The sequence below is a fragment of the Bos indicus genome, chromosome 12, assembly GCF_029378745.1.
Source record: "Bos indicus isolate NIAB-ARS_2022 breed Sahiwal x Tharparkar chromosome 12, NIAB-ARS_B.indTharparkar_mat_pri_1.0, whole genome shotgun sequence".
NCBI classification, from domain to species: domain Eukaryota; kingdom Metazoa; phylum Chordata; class Mammalia; order Artiodactyla; family Bovidae; genus Bos; species Bos indicus.
In genome coordinates this window covers 79,062,507-79,086,544 of record NC_091771.1, presented here as the reverse complement: position 1 = coordinate 79,086,544, position 24,038 = coordinate 79,062,507, and the positions used below count along the sequence as shown (strand labels likewise).

At 38.9% G+C, this 24,038-nt stretch overlaps 1 protein-coding gene across 2 annotated transcripts in view; it reads right to left on the bottom strand.

Annotated features, from left to right (window-relative positions):
• Positions 1–24,038, bottom strand: part of UBAC2 (UBA domain containing 2) — a 170,476-nt gene that overhangs the window by 44,024 nt on the left and 102,414 nt on the right. For both annotated transcript variants that reach the window (XM_070800431.1, XM_019971668.2), the window contains 2 exons: positions 20,905–21,028; positions 17,438–17,485 (listed from right to left, as the gene is read on the bottom strand). In XM_070800431.1, coding sequence (XP_070656532.1) covers positions 17,438–17,485; positions 20,905–21,028 — 172 coding nt within the window. The remainder of the gene's footprint in view (positions 1–17,437; positions 17,486–20,904; positions 21,029–24,038) is intronic.

The window sequence follows — 24,038 nt, the reverse complement described above, 5'->3', positions numbered from 1 at the left end:
CTTTTTGGCACTGGGATGAGAAAGGATTTTTAAGTAAGAACCATAAAGCCTAGATTATAAAAGAAAACATACATTCATCTACTTCATAATTTAAAAGCTACAGTAGGCTAAAAGTTACATGAAGGGGGCGAGGAAGTAAGGATTCCTTTTCTGAAGGTCTGAGTAAAAAAGAAGATGGAAAATGGAATTGTGCAACAGCAAAAGCACAGTGATTCAGCTGAAGACAACAAAATGCTGTCATAAATATCATGAACTGTGAAAAAAAATCTGAACAAATCAGAATTGTGAGATTTGAATTAAGTAAAAAATTTAATTTTTATTTTTTTTTCATCTCAAAGTATCCAGCTATGATGGTGAATTTATCCATTTGCCCATAGTTCTAACCCCAAGTACTTGGAACATGTTTGTGTATGTGGAAGCTGTTATCAGGCACACATACATCGACCCTTTTATCACAATAAAGTCTCCTTGTTTTCAGTGATACTCACAAAGTCTATTTTGTCTTAGATTAATGTGGCCACTTCCGATTTCTATTTCCGTATTAATCTCTCTCCATCCTGTTACTTTCAGCCTTCTGTGTGTGTGTGTGTGCGTTTAAAGTGTGCCTTGTGGACAGCACACAGCAGTTTCTCACTTTTAAATCCAGTCTGACAATCTCTGCCTTTTGATTAGCATCTTTCCCTGTTCACACTTAATATATTTACCTTGATACAGAGGAATTTTGCTGTTTGGTTCTATCTCAACTGTTTTTTGTTCTTTGCTCCTACTTTCTTATTTCCTTTTGCATTAAGCAAATACTTTTCAGTATTTCATCTTAATTCCTTTAATGGAATTTTTAAAGCAATATCTCATATTTTTTCTTGTGTTTGCTCTAGGGATTTCAATATACACACAAGGTGCTTAGAATTAATACCAAAATACTTCAAGTAAAATAAAGGAAACTTACGAGAGGAGAGTTCCATTTAACATTACCCTCATTCACTGTGATACTTTTCTGTCCTAATACATTATGAACCCACATAACAACTGTGTTATTCACGCTTTATGCAATCATATGTCTTAAAGAAATAAGGAAAAAAGTAATGACAATGTACAATTGTTGCCTGTACTTAAGGAGCTCACAATTTAGTAAGGCGGGGGGTGGTTCTTAATGGGAAGGGTAGGTCAGAGATTCCTTTAAGGAATTGAGGAAGGCTGAAGATTTTTATTCTCTTGCCCATATCTGTCCCCCCACCATTACATATACAATTATGAAATCATGTGTTCAATTTTAGGAGGGACAGCCTATGAAGAATTAGTACATTCTACTCAGCAATGAACAAACGCATGACTGCAAATTCTGGCAGGGATAAAGTGTGCTCATTGGCGTAAAGCTCTATTCTAAGGCTCACTTATCTGAATGTATGTATGCTCTGGAAGGGGAAGAATTCTGGTTGATTTTGATCACTTCATGGCCTCTGCACCTAGAAGAACGTCTGCTGGGAGAATGGTGAGTGAATGGTCTAAATGGTCATCTTAGATGCTTTTAAAGGAAACTGGAAAGGTACCAAAGGACACACTTTTTTGGTGCTAAGTTCATACTTCCCATATGACAAAAACATAGAATCCACTGGTTCACGCCTCTGGTACCTCAGCACCACCTCAAGTCGTCAAATAAGTAAAGTGCTACTGTAAAATGTTTTGGGCGATGAAATAAAAATTTTTATGTTAAGGTAAGACAAGAAAAATTTAAACATAAAATTTTCTCTGCCCATTTCGTTGCTTCCCCTCTTCTTTACTGAACTGAACTGAACTGAACTGCATCTTTGTCATGTGCTTACCCAGCCCTCCCCATCGGCAAGAATTCCTGCTCAATCACAAATATCAATCTTTCTCCTTCTGGCGCCTGCTAGGCAACTCCTTAGATGATAACATCCTTTACTCAATCCTATGGGGGGTCACGATGACCCCCACATACCTTGTACGTGTACACACCTTAGGTGAACAATGCCAAGACATCATTCTCCTCAAAGATAGAGATTGATGCAGAACAGACTGGTCAGATGACCTGGGGAGATACTGGGCCACACGAAATGGAAATTCATAGCTTAAATACTTATGACCTTATTTTACTTATATTTTGACTATTTTACAAGATTATTGTTATTTGCATTACCAAATCTGTGTAAAATAAATGATGACTAGGCGACGTGAAACAACTGACCAAAAGCATATCCTCTAAGAGTCAACAGTGTGACTCCAGGTAAGGGAAGAAGCAACAAGAGGGAACCATTTCCTAGACCATAACACACTAGTCAGACGGGTGCTTCAGAGGCTTGTGAACAAGGCCTAGTCTAGTAACAGCAGTGAGTAGCCTAATGATGAAATCCTCCTGACCTGGGAACGAGCATTCCTAAGAGCACTGGGGAAAGCTGGTGATGAAACGTTTCCCAAGCCTTAGTGAGTATTACGACTGAAAGGGAAGAGAGAGAACGAAGAAAGCTGCCCACCATCCAGTTCTCTAAGAATCAAATCACCAGCCGCTGCAGTCGCTGACCTATAGCACACTCTGGGAGGAACTCAAAACAAAGTTCAGGGTGAGGCACTCTGTGCTCTGGGAAAACTGACAGAGCTGGCCCTCAGACAGCTAGATATTTCAGGAGGAAATGTCATAAACTCAGGGTCTGGCATTTTCCCACACTTACAAAAGCACTAAAATCATTAACTAATCTATCTGTTCCTTGCAAATAGCAGCAACCTTCTGCCAAGATGCGTTCTTGATTGCATGCACCCTCTGTCAACATCACATATGTTCTGGTCACCTCCTTCCCTCTGCAAACAGATCTCAGAGCTCCCTGGGAGACTGTCCTGGGTTATAATCCTCAGGTTGGCTCAGATAAAATTTTCCATTTCTTTCTTAGATTGACTATTGATTAAAATATAAAGAGGTTTAAGAATTCAGTTTCCTATAAATATGTGATAATCACATCACCCTATTCTAGGAGACGATGGGGGATAAGCACAGTAAACTTTACCTAAGTTATACCTCATTACTATCAAAAGCCTTGAGAGAGTATTATTATGAATTACAAATAATACTTATTCATTATACTACCTTACACATTACTTTTAACTTTCATTTTCATTATCTCATGAACCTCTCTTATATTGGGACTTCTGAATGAGAATTTGATTGAAACCCCATAGAGTTTGCAGGGAAAAAAACAGGCTTTAAAAATAGACCATCTGCTGGGATTTGCATGTCAAGAGGCCAGGGGAAATTCTAAGGGAGGGGTCTGGCAGGCCCACAGAGCCCAGAAGCCCCAGATCAAGCTGAGAGACCCAATGACAAGGGGTGAAGCAGTGGCAGGGGTCTTGGGCAGGCTGGGAGACAGGTCTAGACTGTTCAGATACAGCAGGAAGGAACATGTGGGCTGTGTCTGCGAAGGCCAGGTACACCCAGAACCAGAACACTCAAGCGGCAGGAACTGGGAATCCTGGTCAGCAAGAGGGCCCCAGGGGTCAGGCAACCAGAGAGCATTCTGGATCTCTTGCAGTTGCAAGTCTGGGCCAAAGGGGATAAAGAATTTAATTTGCTGGGTGGAACCATGCAAAACTCTCTTGATTACAGAGAGTAAACCTCAACTGTCCTCTGGTCTTGTTTAGTGTTAGCATGAAGCCACAGCCAGCAAAGGTGAGAAACCATGACATGGCACCAGCACGCAGATTTCTACTGATCTCCTTCTCCAGTCAGCTATGGCTGAACAGAGACCCACTTGGCAAACTACACTGCCGCAGTCCTGGCGAACCAAGGTCCCAACATGTGAGAAATTTATCTGGCGGGACAGCAGGACAAACACAGGGGCCGTCACCCTGGAGGACAGCGTGACTGGTCTCAAGGTAAAGACGAGACAGGGGAAGAGACGCCCTCTGATACCTGGACCCCTTCACACAGACTGCATATTCACTCACGACCTGAAGAAAGCAGGCCCACTGAAGCCTCATTTATTCATTCAGTGCATGTTTACCGAACTTCTACTATGTGCCAGGCTGTGTTCTAAAGGCAGGAAGCAAAACAAAGAAAATTCCAGCTCTAAAGAACTGTCTGTTTTCCTATTCCTTCTTCTTCACTGAAAATGCTAAAGAAAGAAGGAAGGAAATTACTTATTTTATTATGCAAAGAATATGTACACAAATCAGAAGTGCCCAAAATTATTTGTGCCATTTGTGATTAATTATGAAATGACTGTCCTTTTCATGACAGAATCAAGTGGCTTTAGCACTTATTTAAAGAGTCTTGCTATTTTGTTCTTTGTCAATTACAAAAGTGATTCAGATGAATTTCCCATAGCTCTTTTCATTTTCATTATTATTTTGAACTATCTATTTAAAACACTGGGTATCCTTCTAACTCTTGGGAATTTGAATTACAAGAGGAACAGAATTAATTGAACTAATAATAGATTATTTGTTTTTAAGAAACTGTCTTAGAAAGCTGCTGTAAGCTTTTCCTTTCAGTAAACCATGCATCAAGAGGATGAGGTTTTCTGCATGAAGCAGAAAACTGTAAATTCCAGTGGTTTAAAAACAACAGAAATTTACTTCTCTCTCATGTTAGAAATGTTCCAACCATCTTAACTGCATTCCTGGCAGTGGGGAGAAGAAAATGAGGAAGAACAAAAGGACAAAAGGCTACTTTAAGGAGACTTCCTAGAAGTCCTGCCAATAAGTATGCTTGTAGTTCACTGGCCAGGATGCCAAGATTTAGCTTGATAGCTAGACCTAGATACAAAGGCAACTGGAAAATGTGATCTTTTAGTTGGAGGTCCTGCTGCCCCTAATAAGATGAAGGTTCTGTTAATAAGGAAAAAATACACTGGGAGACAGCTCGAGTCTCTAGTACATGGCAAAAAGCCTTAATCAAACACTAAAAGGTAAATACCTTTTAATATCCATTCCAACAAGGAGACTGTCCTCTTTTATAATTATATTCACTTTTCATAAACTGATTCAAAAAACTAAAATTAGGAAGTAAATAGGTTTATGTTAAAATTTGTTTCTTACATTGGACTAAAAATAATAAAAATGAATTTAAATATCAAGAATAACTTATGCATTTACAGACAGAGATTCAACAGGGAAAAACTCAATCCTTTCTAAGACCAGGAACAAGACAAGGATGTCCATTCATCACTCTTATTTAACATTATATTAGAGGTTTTAGCTAGTGCAATAAGGCAAGAAAAATAAAATGCATAGATCAGAAAGGAAGAAAGAAAACATATAAACCAAATATATTTCCTGATGACTTGATCATATATTAATATGTAGGAAACCCTGAAGAATCCACAGAAAAGCTACCAGAAATAAATAAATAAATTGCTATTGTATCCTCGAGGATACAATAGCAATATATAGAAATCAACTGCATTCCATGTACTAGCAACAAACATTTGAGACAAAACTCCATTTAAAATAGCATCAAAACCTCACAAGTTACTAGAAATACATTTAATGAAAGATGTACAGGGCCTATACATTGAAAATTTTAAAATTAAAAAGGGGAATTAAAAAATTACATAGTAGACACATACTATGTTTATGAATTGGAAGACCCAATATTATTAAAATAGTTGTACTAGTTACACATTACTGAATAACAAATTATTCCAAACGCAGTGGCTTAAAACAATATGCATTTAATATACATACAGTTTATGTGGTCAGAAATCTAGGGACTGCTTAGTTGGGTGGTTGTGGCTCAAGGTCTCTCATGAGGCTGCATTCAAGATGTCATCCTACCTATGTTCATCTGAAGTCTCGACTGGGTTGTAGGATCAGCTTCTAAGGTAGCTCAAAACCCAACTGGGAGATTAGTGCTGACTGCTGCCAGGATGCCACTGTTCTTTGCCATGTAGACCTCTCCACAGGGCTGCTTCAGGACCCTTGTGACATGGCAGCTGGCTTCCCCCAGAATGAATGATCTGAGAGAGAACAATATGGAAGCAATATGTCTTCTGTGATCTGCCCTTTGGAGTCACACTCCATCATCTCTGCCATTTTCTATTCATTGTAAGTGAATCGCTGAGTAGAGCTCACATTCTAGAAGAGGGGGAATTAAGTTCCATTTTTTGAAATACAAAATAATTTGTGGCGATATTTTTAAAATCATCAAAATGGAAATCTTTCCTTCATTGATCTATAGTTTCAGTGCAATCTCAGGTTAAATTTTAACTTTTTTTTTTCTTTTTTGAAGAAAATCACAGGCTAATTTAAAAGTACATACAGAAAATCAAAGTTTCTAAAATAGATTAACCAGCTTTGAAAAAAGATGAACAAAGCTGAAATACTTGCATTACCTGATTTTAAGACTTACCATACTCGAAAGTACTCAAAGTGGTGCTGGCATAAGAGCACACACAAATCACTGAGATAGAAGAGCAAGTCCAGGAACAGACCCACACTGGCCAACTGACTCTCAATCAAGGAGCCAGGGTGATACGCCAAGGAGACATCTTTTTGACAAACATTGATGGAATAATGCTAGACATTTGTATGGAAAAAAATACATCTCAATCCTTAACTTCACAAAAATTATACTCAAATTGGATCTCAGACCTCAATGTAATAGCAAAAACTATTACATTCTAGATGAAAACACAGGACAAAATGTTTGTGACATCAGATTAGCAAGTATTTGTTAAATAAGATATCAAAAGCACAAACTATTTAAAAAACTGAGACATTGAATTAATCGAGTTTAAAACTGTTGCTTATTGAAAGAAACAGTTTAGGAAACAAAGAAGCAAGCCAAAGACTGGCACAAAATTTTTATAAAATATATCCAACAAAGGGCTTATACCCAGAATATAAAATGGGCACAAGAAAAGATGCTCAAATCACTAGTCATCAGAAAAACACAAATTAAAACCACAAGATATAACTGCATGCCAACTAGAATGACTAAAATTAAAATGGCTAACAATGCCAAGTGCTGGCAAGGAGATGGTGGAATTGGAACATTCATATATTGATGGTGGAAATGCAAAATGGTATAGTAACCGTGTAAAATAATATGGTACCATTTATTTTTCAAATGATGAATTCCAGCAATTCTACTTCTAGGCATTTACCCAAGAGAAGTAAAAACGTATGTACACAAAGAAATGTGTACACAGATTCTCACAGCAACATTACTCATAATCAAACCTGGATATAACCCAAATATTCACCAACTAATGAACAAACAAATTGTAGTGTAACATACTAGGGATTGATATTTACAATAACAAGGAATTAAACAGTAATCAAAGGTAAATGGATTTCAAAAACAGCATGTTAAGTGAAGTAAGTAGAACATAAAAGACTTCATACTACAGGATTCAAATTATATGAGATTCTAGAAAAGGCAAAGCTGTGGTGACATAAAGAAACCAGTGGTTATCTGGGGATGGCAGGTGGGTGACAGCAAAAGGAATGAAAAAAAATGTTTAGGGAGAAGAGACTGTTTTCTATCCTGATTGTTGTGGTAGCTATAAAACAGTATACAAGTACCCAAATTCACCAAACTGTACACTTAAAGTTGGTATATTTTATTGTATTGTAATACTTTAATGAACAACAACAAAAAATTTTCATAAAAGTAAACATGAAGATCTAGGAAGACTGAAATTTCTAGATATATACTTCTCATCTTAAATTTTATAAAAGAGGTGAGATTTTCACAGACTGAAACCAGTCTTTAGCAACAAAAAACTTCTGGTATCTTGAAAATATTTCCAGCTAACATAAACTAACATAAGAAGACTTTTCGATAATAAGTTATACTGTCATTTATAACGAATACGTCAACTTCCCTGGTGGCTCAGACAGTAAAGAATCTGCCTGCAATGCAAGAGACCCCAGTTTGATCCCTGGAGAAGGGAATGGCAACTCATTTCAGTATTCTTGTCTGGATAATCTCATGGACAGAGGAGCCTGGCGGGCTACTGTCCATGGGGTTCACAAAGAGTCAGCAAGACTGAGTGACTAAGCACGCACATAATGAATATATTAAAAATCACATGCATTGATTTTACCATAGTTCTTTCGCAGAGCTGATCATAAAGATATAAGAAAAATATCAACATAATCAGCCCCAAAGAGGAAGGAACACTGGACATTTCTATTTCAAAACAATCTGTTCAAAGACATAATCAAAACTGATTCAAGGCTTCCTATCTCTTGATAGGGAAACAATGTGAAGACTCTGTGAGAAAAGGGAAAAAGCACTCTGTGTGGCAACTGCCATGTAGTCTATCAGGAATCATCAAGAATGAAAACATCTGGGTGTTTTCTTGTTGACCTCTTATCTCCATTTCTTTTCCCTTTGACCGGCAGCAGTACTGACCCAGCTTAATATATTCTACAGTAGCCTTAAAGCCTTCTCAAAGCCATCCTTTACTTCGTTTTCTTTTTATTATTATTATTATTATTCTTTACAATATTGTATTGGTTTTGCCATACATCAACATGCATCCACCACGGGTGTACACGTGTTCCCCATCCTGAACCCCCCTCCCACCTCCCTCCCTGTACCATCCCTCTGGGTCATCCCAGTGCACCAGCCCCAGGCTTCCTGTATCCTGCATCGAACCTGGACTGGCGATTTGTTTCTTATATGATATTATACATGTTTCAATGCCATTCTCCCAAATCATCCCCACCCCTCACAGAGTCCAAAAGACTGTTCTATACATTTGTGTCTCTTTTGCTATCTCACATACAGGGTTGTCGTTACCATCTTTCTAAATTCCACATATATGCGTTAGTATACTGTATTGGTGTTTTTCTTTCTGGCTTACTTCATTCTGTATAATAGGCTCCAGTTTCATCCACCTCATTAGAAGTGATTCAAATGTATTCTTTTTAATGGATGAGTAATACTCCATTGTGTATATGTACCACAGCTTTCTTATCCATTCATCTGCTGATGGACATCTAGGTTGCTTCCATGTCCTGGCTATTATAAACAGTGCTGCGATGAACATTGGGGTACACGTGTCTCTTTCAATTCTGGTTTCCTCGGTGTGTATGCCCAGCAATGGGATTGCTGGGTCGTATGGCAGTTCTATTTCCATTTTTTTAAGGAATCTCCACACTGTTCTCCATAGTGGCTGTACTAGTTTGCATTCCCACCAACAGTGTAAGAGGGTTCCCTTTTCTCCACATCCTCTCCAGCATTTATTGCTTGTAGACTTTTGGATAGCAGCCATTCTGACTGGCGTGAAATGGTACCTCATTGTGGTTTTGATTTGCATTTCTCTGATAATGAGTGATGTTGAGCATTTTTTCATGTGTTTGTTAGCCATCTGTATGTCTTCTTTGGAGAAATGTCTATTTAGTTCTTTGGCCCATTTTTTGATTGGGTCGTTTATTTTTCTGGAATTGAGCTGCAGGAGTTGCTTGTATATTTTTGAGATGAGTTGTCTGTCAGTTGCTTCATTTGCTATTATTTTCTCCCATTCTGAAGGCTGTCTTTTCACCTTGCTTATAGTTTCTTTTGTTGTGCAGAAGCTTTTAATTTTAATTAGATCCCATTTATTTTTGCTTTTATTTCCAATATTCTGGGAGGTGGGTCACAGAGGATCCTGCTGTGATGTATGTCGGAGAGTGTTTTGCCTATGTTCTCCTCTAAGAGTTTTATGGTTTCTGGTCTTATGTTTAGATCTTTAATCCATTTTAAGTTTATTTTTGTGTATGGTGTTAGAAAGTATTCTAGTTTCATTCTTTTACAAGTGGTTGACCAGTTTTCCCAGCATCACTTGTTAAAGAGATTATCTTTTCTCCATTGTATATTCTTGCCTCCTTTGTCAAAGATAAGGTGTCCATAGGTGCGTGGATTTATCTCTGGGCTTTCTATTTTGTTCCATCGATCTATATTTCTGTCTTTGTGCCAGTACCATACTGTCTTGATGACTGTGGCTATGTAGTGGAGCCTGAAGTCAGGCAGGTTGATTCCTCCAGCTCCATTTTTCTTTCTCAAGATTGCTTTGGCTATTTGAGGTTTTTTGTATTTCCATACAAATTGTGAAATTATTTGTTCTAGTTCTGTGAAAAATACCGTTGGTAGCTTGATAGGGATTGCATTGAATCTACAGAGTGCTTTGGGTAGTATACTCATTTTCACTATATTGATTCTTCCAACCCATGAACATGGTATATTTCTCCATCTATTAGTTTTCTTGTACACGACAACGCCAGAGACATAAGACAATGAGTTTGTTGAAGGTGATGTTTGAGCTGCATTCTTAATCCATCATATGGAGGACCAATTAAATAAATATCTTTGATGGTCTTAGAAGAGAAAGTACATTACAGCTACAGACCAATTTCTTCGTATTAAGAAGAAAGCAGAGGATGCCAACAGGATAAAGTTTTCTTGGATATTGGTGGGCCCACAAAATTCATAATGAAGGCTGCAGGGAACTGTTGGAGGAATGGGTCTTTCAGCACCTCTGGGTACTTTTAAAACTTCTTTATGACCAGGATCTCCCTCCAGAATCCAGTCTCCATGGATGATGATCAGGGCCTCACCTTAGTGGGGTCGGCAAGGGAAGATCTAAGAACAGCTGGTACCTAAGTGTCTTGTGTTTGAAGCAGACATGGACGAGAGCCTTGAAATAGGCACTGGAAGGCACTGGGCCCACTGGACCACCAGAACATGTGGCCTTTGGTCCTGGCTCAATTGCCCAGCAGTTGTGCAACTTGAGCTTCAGTTTTAAAACAAGAAGCCTAGGTTCCCCACCACTGCAGAAAGTGTGTCAAGAACCTAATGAGGCGGTACACATTGACAACATTCTGACAATCACAAAGAATAGCAGTGTTTTGTTGTACAGAAATGATTATTTGATAATACTGAATTTTATCTGAGTTTTTAGAAAGTCAGCAAGTATTTCTAGAATATAGATGAAACGCCAGATGTTTTGTTTGGCACTGGGGATGATAAAGAATAATGTATAGTTTCTAAATTGAAAGGGCAGATTCAGAGAAGGCTTCAGAGTTAGAACTTAAATGAATACGATTTTCTAGGAAAAGAAGGGATCTAATGGTGAAAGAATGGAGATGGCTGGAAGAAACTGCCATATGGTTATGCAAAGCTACCTCTGAAGAACACAGATGCTAAAGCTCCAGAACCTGCATTTGAACATTGTCTCTGCTACGTATCAGCTTGTATTCTTAGCAGATAAGTTCTTTGTGCCTCAGTTTATCTATAAAATGGGGACAACAGGGTCTACAATATCAGGTTTTTAGGAGGACTAGTTAAATAAATAGTATTTGTAAAGTGCTTAGAAAAGAGTTGTGTTAGTCTGCTTTCTCTAGGTTATGCGGTGATAACAAATTATCCCAAATTTCAGTTGTTTTTACAAAGGCTGTTTCTCACTCATCTTGCATGTTGGCTATGGCCCTGCTCTGTGTGTTTTCTTCATTCTGGGATCTGGGCTGAGAGAGCAACGTCTATCTGGCACGTGTTTTTCTCATGACAAAACGAACAGAGCAATGGTGGGACCACACAAGGGTGCTTAAAACTTCTGCCTGAGAAGCACCCATCACTGCTGCTCATAGTCTGGTGGCTCACATAAGTCACAGAGTGGAGTCTGATGTTCACACGGCCCCTAGAGGCCCTGCAGAGAGGGGTCTAGGGAGATGGGGCAGCAAATACTCTCAACCAACAAAACAGCTGAACAAACAATATAATCTACGACCAATGGGTGGGACATAGCATGTGCCATGGGTTTGTTAAAGAAAAATAAGTGATGACAAAGAATCTCAAGACAGCATGAGATGTCAGAGGGGTAAAGTGCTCAGCGACTCCGGAGTACAGTGTCCATGGGCTGAGAGAGGGACCTGAGGAGGCCTAACTTTGAAAGGCTCTGCAAGAGGCCAAGGTTTTGCCTATAGGTAAAAGATAGGTGACAGTAATGCCAATTATATAGCTGTATCTTATGAGGCACTCTGTGCCGGTTTTTATCAAGACACTGGCATGATTTCATTTGTTCGGCATTGAACATTTAAAAGTCACTCTCCGTGCAACACTTGTCTAAGACAACATTCTGTCAGCAGTGGACTGAGTTGCAACTGTTTCAACAAAGAAGAGGACAGAAGGTTTCTTTCAGTAGGTCCAGGCTACCTAGGGTCAGGATAGGGGAAGGGGGCTCAGAGAGGAAGGGAGGGAAAAGAAGGGGGAGGAAAGAGAGGGTGTGAAAGAATCAGAGAGAGAGGGGGCACTGTACAATGGACTGATAAGCACTCAGTCTGGTGGTGGGATTGTAAATACTGTGTTAATTAGAAGATGGTGAAAGCACCCTCTACATATGGCTGCTTCCTAAGGATCCACTGTCTTCTACACGAGGTTCTTTCACAAGCCCAACCCACCTCACAGCTCTGACCACCCTTGACTTCCCTCTGCAGCTTCTGTCCTCATTTTCAATGAAATGTTAAAAAATCATCTCAATCCCTCAGGTTCAACTGAAAACCTTGGGCATTGGATGATGATCTGCCATGCTGTACCCTTCCTTTGGTGAGCTGGGAGAAGATATCTGAGGGAAGAAAGAATAAGGAAGAAGAAAAGAAAGAGTGAAGAGCAGAGAAAGATGTGAAAAGGAGCAGAATCAACACCCATCCTCATTCACCTGGGAAACAGGTCAGGGCTCCAAAACTTTCTCCAAAGAAGTTCTGATTTCCACAGTGGATTCCGCTAGGTCCGTGAGCTTTTTTCCCTTAATGATTTATCATGGAAAGCCCATCAACATAAGGTTCTGTTTGGTGCTTTTTCTTTTATAGTTACCATCAGATGATGTTTTACTTTTTGTCTTTAAAACTCTTGTGGGGGGAAGAGAGACAGGTAAATTACTGCCCACAGATGTGCCATCTTGATTCCTTCAAGGCTGCTCAACTCTCTCCTTCCCCGCTTCTGTGACTTACAAACCCTAATAAGACGTCTATAATCTCACACCATCATGAAGTTTTTGTTTGAAAAGCTTTAAAGATTTACTCTTTAAAGATCTACACCCACTGCCTATAGAAAAAACATACAAACTCAGACCACGTCCAAGGTCCTAATGAATCTGGTATGAATCTATGTTTCTAATCTTGTTACTGGGTAGGACAGATTTTCTTTCACACTACGGTGACTTGATTGTAAGATAATCAAAGTCTGACGTACTGTACAGAGCAGGTAACAAATGCAGGAAATGGCTAGACTGTGAAAGCGACAGGTCTCTTAGACAGGCCTGCCTCTTCACCTGCTCTCAAACAGCTTGAAAGAGGACCAAACGATGATGAAGACATGAATTATGAAAAGAGAAAACTTGGCAACAGCAGGCTCTTTCTATTTTAATCATTCCAGAATCAGCTCAGGCCTGAGACTTCAGCTTTTGAGACTTAGGGTACATCCCGGTGGTAATGACTCACTACTATGATTCAGAGGATGGCAGAAAATGAAGAAGTGCAGGGCTACAGACGGCCTGAAGGCTTTCTTCAGAACCATACAAAGAACTTAAAGTTCAATAAGTAACCAATGTTTTCTCTAAGGAAAAAAGTCTTATTAACATGTAACAAATGTAGTGGAACTGTGGAGTAGAGTGACTTCCTCCAAAGAAGGTCTCTCACAAAAGACATGAAGAAGAGAAAAAAAAAGACATGAAGAATAGTGAGACATGAGGTGGGAATAGGACTCAAGGAAGTGCAGACTAATATTTCTGAAGTACCCATTTAAATGGAAATATTTCACTTATGTACTATATCAATTATTATACAATTCTGCCAACTTTCAAGGAAACAGTCATATTTTTAGGCATTAACTGTTGGTATTCAAAGCCAGAACGGTCGATGGAAAAACAATGTGATATTAAAATAGGTATCAATGTTACATGTGAGTAATATCAATCTTTATGCAAAACCAAATGCCCTTTATACTTTCTGGGCAGCAACTGGAATCCCCAAGGGATCGCAAAACGGATCCTAGCTGTTCTGGGCAAATCAACTCGTTATTGCTGCTTGAAAGCTAAACACACTTCCCTAACCCCTCTCCAATCAGGAAAAATACTTAAGTCTTATTCTTTTCAGCGACATCACTCCCAACCTAGCAAAATACTGTACTAGTGGAATTCACCCTCCTTCTCCTCTTTTAATCAGTGGGATACTTTTAAGCTGGGTATTCAGAAACACTTCTAATCATGACAGGATGGGTGACACAAGGAGAGAGAAAAACTGGCCTAAAGCAAAATAAATCCACCCATAACTAAATAAAATAACCCAAAGCTGGCAGCTTTTCAGAAAAGCATGAGTAAAGGTTTTGGTTTCTATGACAGCAGATAACACATTACTTATGTTTATACAAATTCTCTTTATAAGAAAAAAAAAAGCTCTTTCTCTTAAAAACACAGATTGAAATAAAATTACTTCCTTACTACACACAGTATGTTAGGAGAACTACTGATTTCAGAGCTAAAAGGTGATCTTTTATCAACAGGTTTTCTAGTATTTCTCCAAAACACTGAATATTATCTGTGCATTTTTGGGGGGAGAGTAAAAATTTTATTTTATTTTTAGTATTTTAACATAAAAAACCCCAAAAAAACAAAAAAAGGAAGTTGCTTGATAAATATGGGGAGAGGAGGAGTCACGTTGAGCAAGAAGACATCTGGGACAAGTTGTGGCTTTATGAATCTCAGACCTCGATCCTATAATCAGTGGTGTGTGAACCAAACACTCAAAAACAACACCCTCCTTTATAATTATCCTTATCTAAAGTATACCATATTATATTAAATATTTCATAATAAAAGTGCGCTTCTCTGGAAAAAGTCAGAAACAAGATATTCATTAAATTCAAAACAAGCACTAACATCTATGATATAATGTGAAGGAAAACTGGGGTAATTATCACTGACACTAATCATTTTAAGTCAACACAATTAGTATCATCTAACTACAGTGGGATAATAATAAAGAACAAGGTTGATATGAAGATTTATCAGATTTGTGTAATGGCAGGAGGTCTGTAACCCTGGTTGAATTACTTACAATAAAGTGAAGATTGAATTGGCTCAGAGATATTTATTAATAATGGGACTATTCTAAGCTACATTCATCTGAAAATTATATTTCAAATATTGAGCAACTCAATTCACTCTTCTGAATGTTAATGTTAAAAATTTGTTAAACTTCGGATTCCTTTATGAAATTAAATCAGCCCCTTACCACCTGTTAAGCATGTGTACTAGAAGACTGACCACAACACACAAACTTAAGATTTTAAAAAGACTAGAAAGAGTTGAGAAATGCAACCTTCAATTCTAGAACACTGAATGTCACAAAATGAAACTGTCTGAGGTGGTATCAGGAACTTATTTGAAAACCAGGAGTCTGCAAACAGAATAAAGAAATAAAACGGGATGTCTTAAAACAAATGAGTCACATAGTGAGTTTATATTAAAGAATGGCTCAGACAATGACAGCAAATCAATCAACAGAAAACTAACACAATGAGATGTAATACAATAAGGTACTTGTCAAATTTTTGGATGTTTTAGGAAAAAAAGGACTGAAGATTATCACTGTTAAGAGAAAGAGAATGTATCACAAATGAAAGAGTAAATTCTCAGGCTGCTCTCATTATGAAAGCAATGAACTCTCAACTCACTGTCTTCAGGTTGGTTAAGAACCTGCCAGTCAAGCTGGCAGATCAAGTGGGGATGAGATTAGATGGGGCAGAGCCTGGCCACTGTGCCTCACACGAGCAGAATGACCCCAGGCTGTCCTTAAGTCACTACAAGTCTTAAGAACACCAGGTGGCTCAGATGGTTTGAAGACCTCACAATGGAGTTCAGCTCTGCAGTCCTGAAGCCAATCTGGGCATCGGTGGAAAGTGTTTTGGGAGAGGGAAACAAAGTGACTTCAGTCCTCAGAACTGTGGCTGGAAACTGCAAGGAGTGAAGGAATAAGTTGTATATGAAAAGAACAAACACAGGAGAGCGTAAAGGAAGGACAGAAGTGAGCCGGCTTAAAGTAATGACCCAGTGTCCCATCATACTATTCACCCAGGAAACAAGAGTGAGTAGTGATAACTTACGTACAATGTCTGCAGTGGAATGCACGGTGGTGGTGGTGGGGGGGGCTGGCTTAGTCGCTAAGTCGAATCCAACTTTTGTGACCCCATGGACTGTAGCCCACCAGGCTCCTCTGTCCATGGGATTCCACAGGCAAGAATACTGGAGTGTGTTGCCATGCCCTCCTCCAGGGAATCTTCCTGACCCAGGAATCGAACCCAGGTCTCCCACATTGCAGGCATATTCTTTACTGCCGAGCCACCAAGGAAGCCCAGTGGAATGCAAAGTTATGTCCAAATCCTTTCCCTTTGATGTTATACATATCCCTGTGAATCCAGTCTGTAACTTTCTTAGTCATTTCCAAGAAAGAAATTAAAATTATGTTCCACATATGCTGCTGCTGCTGCTGCTAAGTCGCTTCAGTCGTGTCCGACTCTGTGCGACCCCACAGACGGTAGCCCTGATATCAGGCTCCCCCGTCCCTGGGATTCTCTAGGCAAGAACACTGGAGTGGGGTGCCATTTCCTTCTCCAATGCGTGAAAGTGAGAAGTGAAAGTGAAGTCGCTCAGTTGTGTCCGACTCTTAGTGACCCCATAGACTGCAGCCCACCAGGCTCCTCCATCCATGGGATTTTCCAGGCAAGAGTGCTGGAGTGGGATGCCATTGCCTTCTCCGTCCACATATACTAGTTATAAACATATTTTTTATAGAAATCTGGGAGTTCAAATTTAAGCCATGGATGAAAAATAAAGCTCAATTTCATGCTTTAGATTCCTTCTTGATACCTCATAGAGTTGAAGACGTATGTTAATTAAAATAAAACAAAACAATACAGAGCATGGGGATGGGGAAGATGATGCTTCTGTGTGGCACACAGATGAGACACCACCCAAACCCTTCAGCTAGCTCCCTCTTCCTTCTCCAGCCACGCACCCTGACGAATCTTGCATCAGTTCTCATCCACCTGACTTTCCGCTTAACCTTATTTTTCCCTTGCATGACCAAGTCTTTTTCCGAAAGAAAGAAAATCTCTCTCCCTGCTTCTGGCAAATCCGACTTCTTCATTTTCTTTTTCTGCTGTTTTTGTCCTGCTATGACCTCGACTACTGCTAATGTAATTTTAAAATAACACAGACAAGAAACTCAGCTAAAACTTTCACTAAAATTACCTTGAAAACTGAGACAATCTGGCCTCTTTTGTCTCAATGATCCATGTAACTGGCTTTTTCATCACTAAGGAAGTGGCTTTGAGATGGAATCTGACACCTGAAGACAACTGAATATAACCCATAATCTCAATATGACATTTTCCCTCAAGTTTCTTCAGGAAAGAGGAGAGGTGGGGAGGCGGGGAAATCACACTTACAAGTCCACTTATGGCTACAATCCAGATGTAGGAACCAGAGGTGAAAAGCTATAAAAGAAAAAAAAGGCAACTAAAAATGAAATTCAACTGCCAGTCACAGCATATTTACTTTTACATAATTATAGTCATTACCATTTATGTTGTCTTAATTATATATATTCTTAATATAAACAAATGGAAGATCACCAAATACTCTGTTATATAAAGGTAAATAATATACCATTTTTCTTTTCTTTCCTCTTCTACCAAGACCTCACTCAGCTTTCCGATAGCCTAAAACAGATTGGTTGAAACCAGCCCACTCTTATGCAAAGAAAAATAAGTGAAATTCAAGCACATTCTTGTTTACAAATGGACATTAATTGGTTTACACAAAGTAAAATACTATATGGACAGAAATTATTAGCATTAACAACACGGAAAATATGTAGTCACTGCCAATGCTTAGTGTCAAGTAATGACATGTATTATAGTTCATATAATTCTCTTATTTCAATTTCTTATTATTGCTACTCTAGTTTTAGATGGAAGACGTCTGTCAGCATACAGGTCCTTGCCCAATGTTGCTCTGCTGATCCTCTCATTCCAGTCTGGCCCAGAAAGAGCGAACCAAGTAACAGGGCTCAGAGTTTATTAATGGCAAAAGTAGTTAGAAATGGGTCTCATGAAATCTCTGCCTTTTTCAAATCATTTACATCCAAGGATTGTGTTCAGGGTTTTTTTTTGTTTGTTTGTTTTTGTTTTTTATGTCATAAGACATCTCCCAAGTGTTCCTGCAAGAAAGAAAAATTCATAGCCTAGTAACAGGATAATATCGGGACAACTGGTAAAATTGGAATAAGACTGTATCAATGTTAATTTCCCAATTTTGTTAACTGAACAGCAGTTATGCAAGAGAATGACCTTATTTATAAGAAATACACTGAAATATAATATTAACACTGAAATACTTAGAGAATAAAATGAAGTCACACATGCAGATTAAAAAAAAAAGATTTGTATCTTAGTGTCTGTCCACAATTAGATCAGTAGATCACCAGATGGGGAGTTAAGCATTTCTGCTCGTAGAGAAAGAAGCAGTTCATCAGCGACATCAGTGCCAGATGAAAACCTCAAAGTTGCGCACTTTTATCAAGGACAGATAGAAAAAAAGATACATAGAAAGAAGACAGATACAAAGGTAACAGATGGCAAAGCACAGGTAAAAAGCAGTCTAACAAGCTGTGCTCTTGTGTTAGCTCATGGAGAAATGAGCAATGGCTGCAACTCTAATCCCTTGATTTAAAATTTAATCCTTTGATTGAGCGTGGATGCTTGTTCAGTGTGAATGACTTTGAAAACAACAAGAATGAGAATTACGTGGAAAATTATTTTTCTGTAGTCTTCTTCCAAAAGTACAGAGAAAAGTAATACTTCCACAGCACTTGCTGTGTGTTTTTTCTCACTGCTGGCCTCTCTGAGGGGCAAGTGCTGCATCTCAAGCTACATTTTATCCTCCATGGCCCCCAGCACTGGGCATTACGTGACTGGCTCTTGAGCCCTGGGCACGTCAATGTCCCTTCACAAACGTCTTTGCTCTCCTGAGAATGACTAAAGTCATTCAATCACTCATCTAGCAAATGTCCCTGGTTTCAAGAAGTTGCTGAGTAACCGAGGCACAGAAACAAGTGTGAAGGTTCAGAGGGGAGGAAACAGAAGTCTGGGGAATAAAAGGTTCACACTCACGTCAAGGTGGGGGAAGGGTGGGAGTCAATACTGGATGGACAAGAAGAAACCCTGAATGCCATTCATGCTAAAGAGTTCAGATTTTATCAAGAGGCCCAGGGCATCTCCACCTCTACTTTCTGCATCAACTTCTACCCCACCAAAAAAAAAAAAAAAAGACAAAACAAACCACTCACAATCTCAGAAAAACCAAAGGTGGCAGTCATACAGACATACATTATTAATATTAGGAACCAACTGACTTAGTTTCTTATTACCTGTTCTGATTACCCCCCAGAACCCACTGCTACAATCTCTACATCTTCAAATGATCATGTAAAATAGATATCATTGTTCCCACTTTACAGGTGGGCAAATGGGGGCTCAGAAAAAGTGATGGAAAAGGAAAGTAATTACCAGAGCAAGTACTTAAACCAATGTCCACTCGGCTCCAAAGACTTGCCACAGCGCTGCACTGAATCCCTGCTCTACATGGAATGAAGCAACGTCTTCTACCCTCAAAGCTGCTCTCTAACTAGAGCCAACATGAGGACCAGAGGCTTCCATGACCTGACCCAAGTATCAAGCTTGAGTATGCCATGTCAGAACTGGAACTTGGGTCTCTGCCCCTGGTCCAGGGGACTCTGCGACCACTGCATTCTGTCTTCTGTTGGAACATCTTAAAAAGAATTAAGCATGCCACTGAAAACCCTAGTAATAAGAGTAAAACATGGAAATGGGCTCTTAGGTTATAAGAGTATTAGAGAGGACAAAGGGGAGTGTAAAGCTACGTAGGCTGAGAGATGAGGAATAAACATATTTCATGAAAAATGGTTGTAAAAGTGGTAAGGAAACACCCACCCCAGATGGGCCATTGATAACACGTGAGAGCAGACAAGAGAAGGTGGAGGAAATGCTAAAGGTTAAAAGGGGAGGGAGGAGGGCCCTGTACAGTGACACTGGCATCCGGTCTGATATGTGTGGGATAAGGAATGTTATGAGTATTGACGGATCAAAAGGCCAAGCTACATATGGTACCACAGGAAACAGCAGAATAAAAGTTTACATTAAAAGGTGTGAGAGTGAAAGAAAAGTGACAGGTGTAATGCTACAGGTAGAAAACTGAAAATCACACGTATCTTCTATTCCCGGGCCTGGAGCCTAGCAGACAGCAATCTATATTCACTGAATGTTGGTAAAGACGATCTTTTTCGATTCAAGTCAAATGGTAAGTCCACTAATGGCCATCAGGTAAAACCATTTAGTGAATGGCAACAGTGTAATCAAGCCTGCTGCAGCACAGGAGTCATGAGGCTGGCAAAGCGTATCTGGTTCCTGCTTTAGAGCTTTATTTGTGACTCTGTATTCAATGAATCAATTTTGGCAGTGGCTTTCCACGTTCCGCCTCTGGACTGTTCTCACGTTTCCGCTTCATACTGCGATTTTTGAAAAAGTACTTACACGCAATTGTACAACAAAATTAAAACATTTTCCACCAATACAAATTACAGTGAAAGCGCTTATCAGATTTCTAAAGGCTATGAAAGTATTCTAGTACATTATATACCTTGATGTTCTTGTTCTGTAACACTTCCTTTGAACGTTTGATACAGATCATGAAGCCAAACTTATGGGAAAAAAAAAACTTTGTTTTTCAAGGAGATCAAATGAGAAAAAGACCAAAAAAAAAAAAAAGAAAAAGAGAGAGAGAGAGAGAGACAGATCTGGTTAAAGAAATGTGAACAGAAAAATGTATACTGTACCTGTAGTCCCAATATATAAATCAGTGTCTTGTTTGTGATGGACAACGGGCCCAGAATATGTGCCACTTGGACTCTTGGGATGGAGCAGTAAAATGGTACAAAGAGAGCAAACACAGGTGCCAGGCTATGCAAACAAATAAAAAAAAAATCACTATGGTGTAATGCTCAATTTACAACACCAACGGCAAATGTATATCTGAAGTAACACTGCTTATCGTTTTATTTCAGTCTGAAAACATGATCTTAGATACACAAGTTGGTTTCTATATGTACAACATATCCAAAATAATTTGTACGTATATATAACATTTTATGAGAACTCTATCTGATCTTTGTTAACTCTCCCAAAGTGATTGCAAAGTAATGGTTTGGCATCTACTAATGAACTATCAGCACTGTGAGAAAATGTAAAGCTGATGCTACGTTTTCTTTTCATGAATGAATTGAAATCTGATGAAAGAAGTGAGACAAACCAAAATCAAGAAACGTTACAATTCATCATGGCAAAATGCAAAATCTTCATGTCAGACCTGTCCGATTACATTTCACTGTAGCACTTGACAAGGCTCGCGCTCTTGTCCTCCCTTTCTCAAATGTCTTCCTGATTTTGTCTTAAACCCTGCTTCTTGCTGGTTTACCCATGATTTCTTCCACCTCTCTTCTGCCTTCTCCAGGGTTCCACTGAAGACGTTTCTCTTTGCTCTAGTCTCTCTCTGTATAAACCTAAGCCCTTTTACGCCTTCAACTAAAAAAAAATGAAGTGAGTCCCCAAGCTGTCTGACTGTCCCCTCACCTTGGCTATGAAATTCGATCTGATACCTTCAACTTGACATACTCAAAAGTCACAAACGTGTTTCTGCATGAAGACGTGCTTCTCTTGAATCCATCTCCTAATACTGCCATCAGTATTTTCTTCCCCCACAGTTCTGATCATGTCACACCCCTGGTTAAAACCCTTCCTTCCACAGGCTCCCAGTATCCAAAGAGGAAATTTCAAACATCAGCATGAACTAGCAAACCCTGTGATTCTTTCTTACCAGTGTGGTTTCCTACGACCATCCCCTTCTCCCTTTCCCTGATCTGGCCCATCCCCTCTCACCCCCTCCCCGTCCAGATGCTCCCTGGGCACCTCAGCCTCTGCTGACTACTCACTGATGCAGGTTATTCTTTCAACACAAAAGTGTCACACTTTTCTGCTTAGGAAACTTACGCTTATGGTGCACGACAGAGCTCAGCTCCTCTCCCCAGTGATTTCTCCAACCCTCCTGGCGGTGAGCCGCTCTCCTTTGCCCTTGAAGCTACCCCAGTTTCACTGTTTGAGTGAATCAATGAATCAATCACCTGGGCACTGTGTGAGAGGCAGCAGGCCAGGTACAGGAGCTCCATCAACACCTCTAAGTAGGAAGCAGCCCCTAACCTCAAGGAATTAGCTCCAAGATTGCAGACACACATTCCTACCAGGGTAAGGCAGCAGACATGAGCGAGTCCTGTGGTTTGGACATACACGTAACACACATTCTTCATTAAACACTTGTTAATTTAATTAGTCTTTTACTTCCTCGTATTTTGGACGAGTGGCATCACACAAAGAAATTATTGCATCATAAGAAAAATGCAAGAACTACTTTTCACTTCCACAAAGAAATGTTCTCATTACTATTTCTGTGGAAACAACAGGTCCCTCTAGAACATTTTCCCATCTTTGATGAGAATATGTTATTAAAAAATCATCCACTGTCCTTTCTACTCTTAAACAAAACAAAAAGCCAACACATGTTGAAAATGAGGTAGATGGCAGCACTCTGAAACTTCTTCTATTGGTACTTGCTGAATAAATGAATTTCTCTTTAAAACGGTAAAACCATACAGCAGGATTTGTCTTTTGTTTTAAAAAGTCCCTTTTCTTGCTTTATTATTTTTAATGGGATTAAAGCATACAGTTTTATAGATACATTCAAACTATGGCCTATTGGTCTCTTGGTAATAATAAGAAAACCCTATTTTGGTTGCACTTGAAGTGTCTGACTAAGGAACATGTCTTTAGGTACTCAATTTATAGAAGGTCTTCTGTTTACATTTAGCAATAAAATGTAAAGAGTGAAGGTATAACAAAACATCTGAAGCAGAGTTCTTACTTGAGGGTACATTTCAATGTAAACTAAGAAATATTGATAGGAATTTTAATGACCACAGTTCATATCTTACATACCAACAGAAGAAGTTTCAAAATTCCTTAGAAGTTATTCATCACTATGTAGTTTTAACTGATGACTAAATACTAAACTACACCTACCCAATATACAAAAGCACGTATTTCAGACCATGGTGTGGTACAGGCTGCCCTGTAGAAAATTTCCACTGCTATTTCTATACACACTGAGTGTTATTAGTCACTGACCAGTCTTTCTCTTTTCCTTATTTTACAACAACATTTGTTCTTTATACTGTCAACAGTAACTCAGCTTGACCTTTTCATATTGAGAACAGCTAACTTCTGGAAGCCCTATGTGGTTTAAGCATACAGGGCTGAAGTACAGAAAGGAATACACAATATAAAGGATTCATTCACTAATGTCACTAACATTTGTTGAGTATCTCCTATATACTCACAACTATGCTTGACAGAACAAATAAAATAGAAGCACTCAGGTCAGGTCACAAATGTCCATCCTATATTTTCTATGGAAAAAGGACAGTGACTCCACTTTTACAGTACAACTAAAGAAATCCTGGTAACTTTCAACAATAAAAATAAGGCTTGTGAACTCATGAAACTATCTGATAGTAAATATCAACAGCATCTCAAAGGACAATTACCCTGTCACCTCTTCTTTATACATATGACTACTCTAATACCAAAAAGAGGGGAAATCCAGTTTGCTAGAACATTTATTTTACCTAGATAAGTTCATAAAATAAAAATGCTTTACTTAACAAAAATTATTTTGAAAATTAAAAGACAAAAACCCCACCAGGATGGCTTTTCAACAAATTGAAAAACTTCTCAACAGTGTCTTCTTCAAGGCTTCTTCGATCCAATTTTTTTTCTTTTTTCCCTTCTTTTTTACTTTTTAAATTATGAAGCATGATAACATATTTACAGGAGATTTGGAAAATACAGAACAAAGTTACAT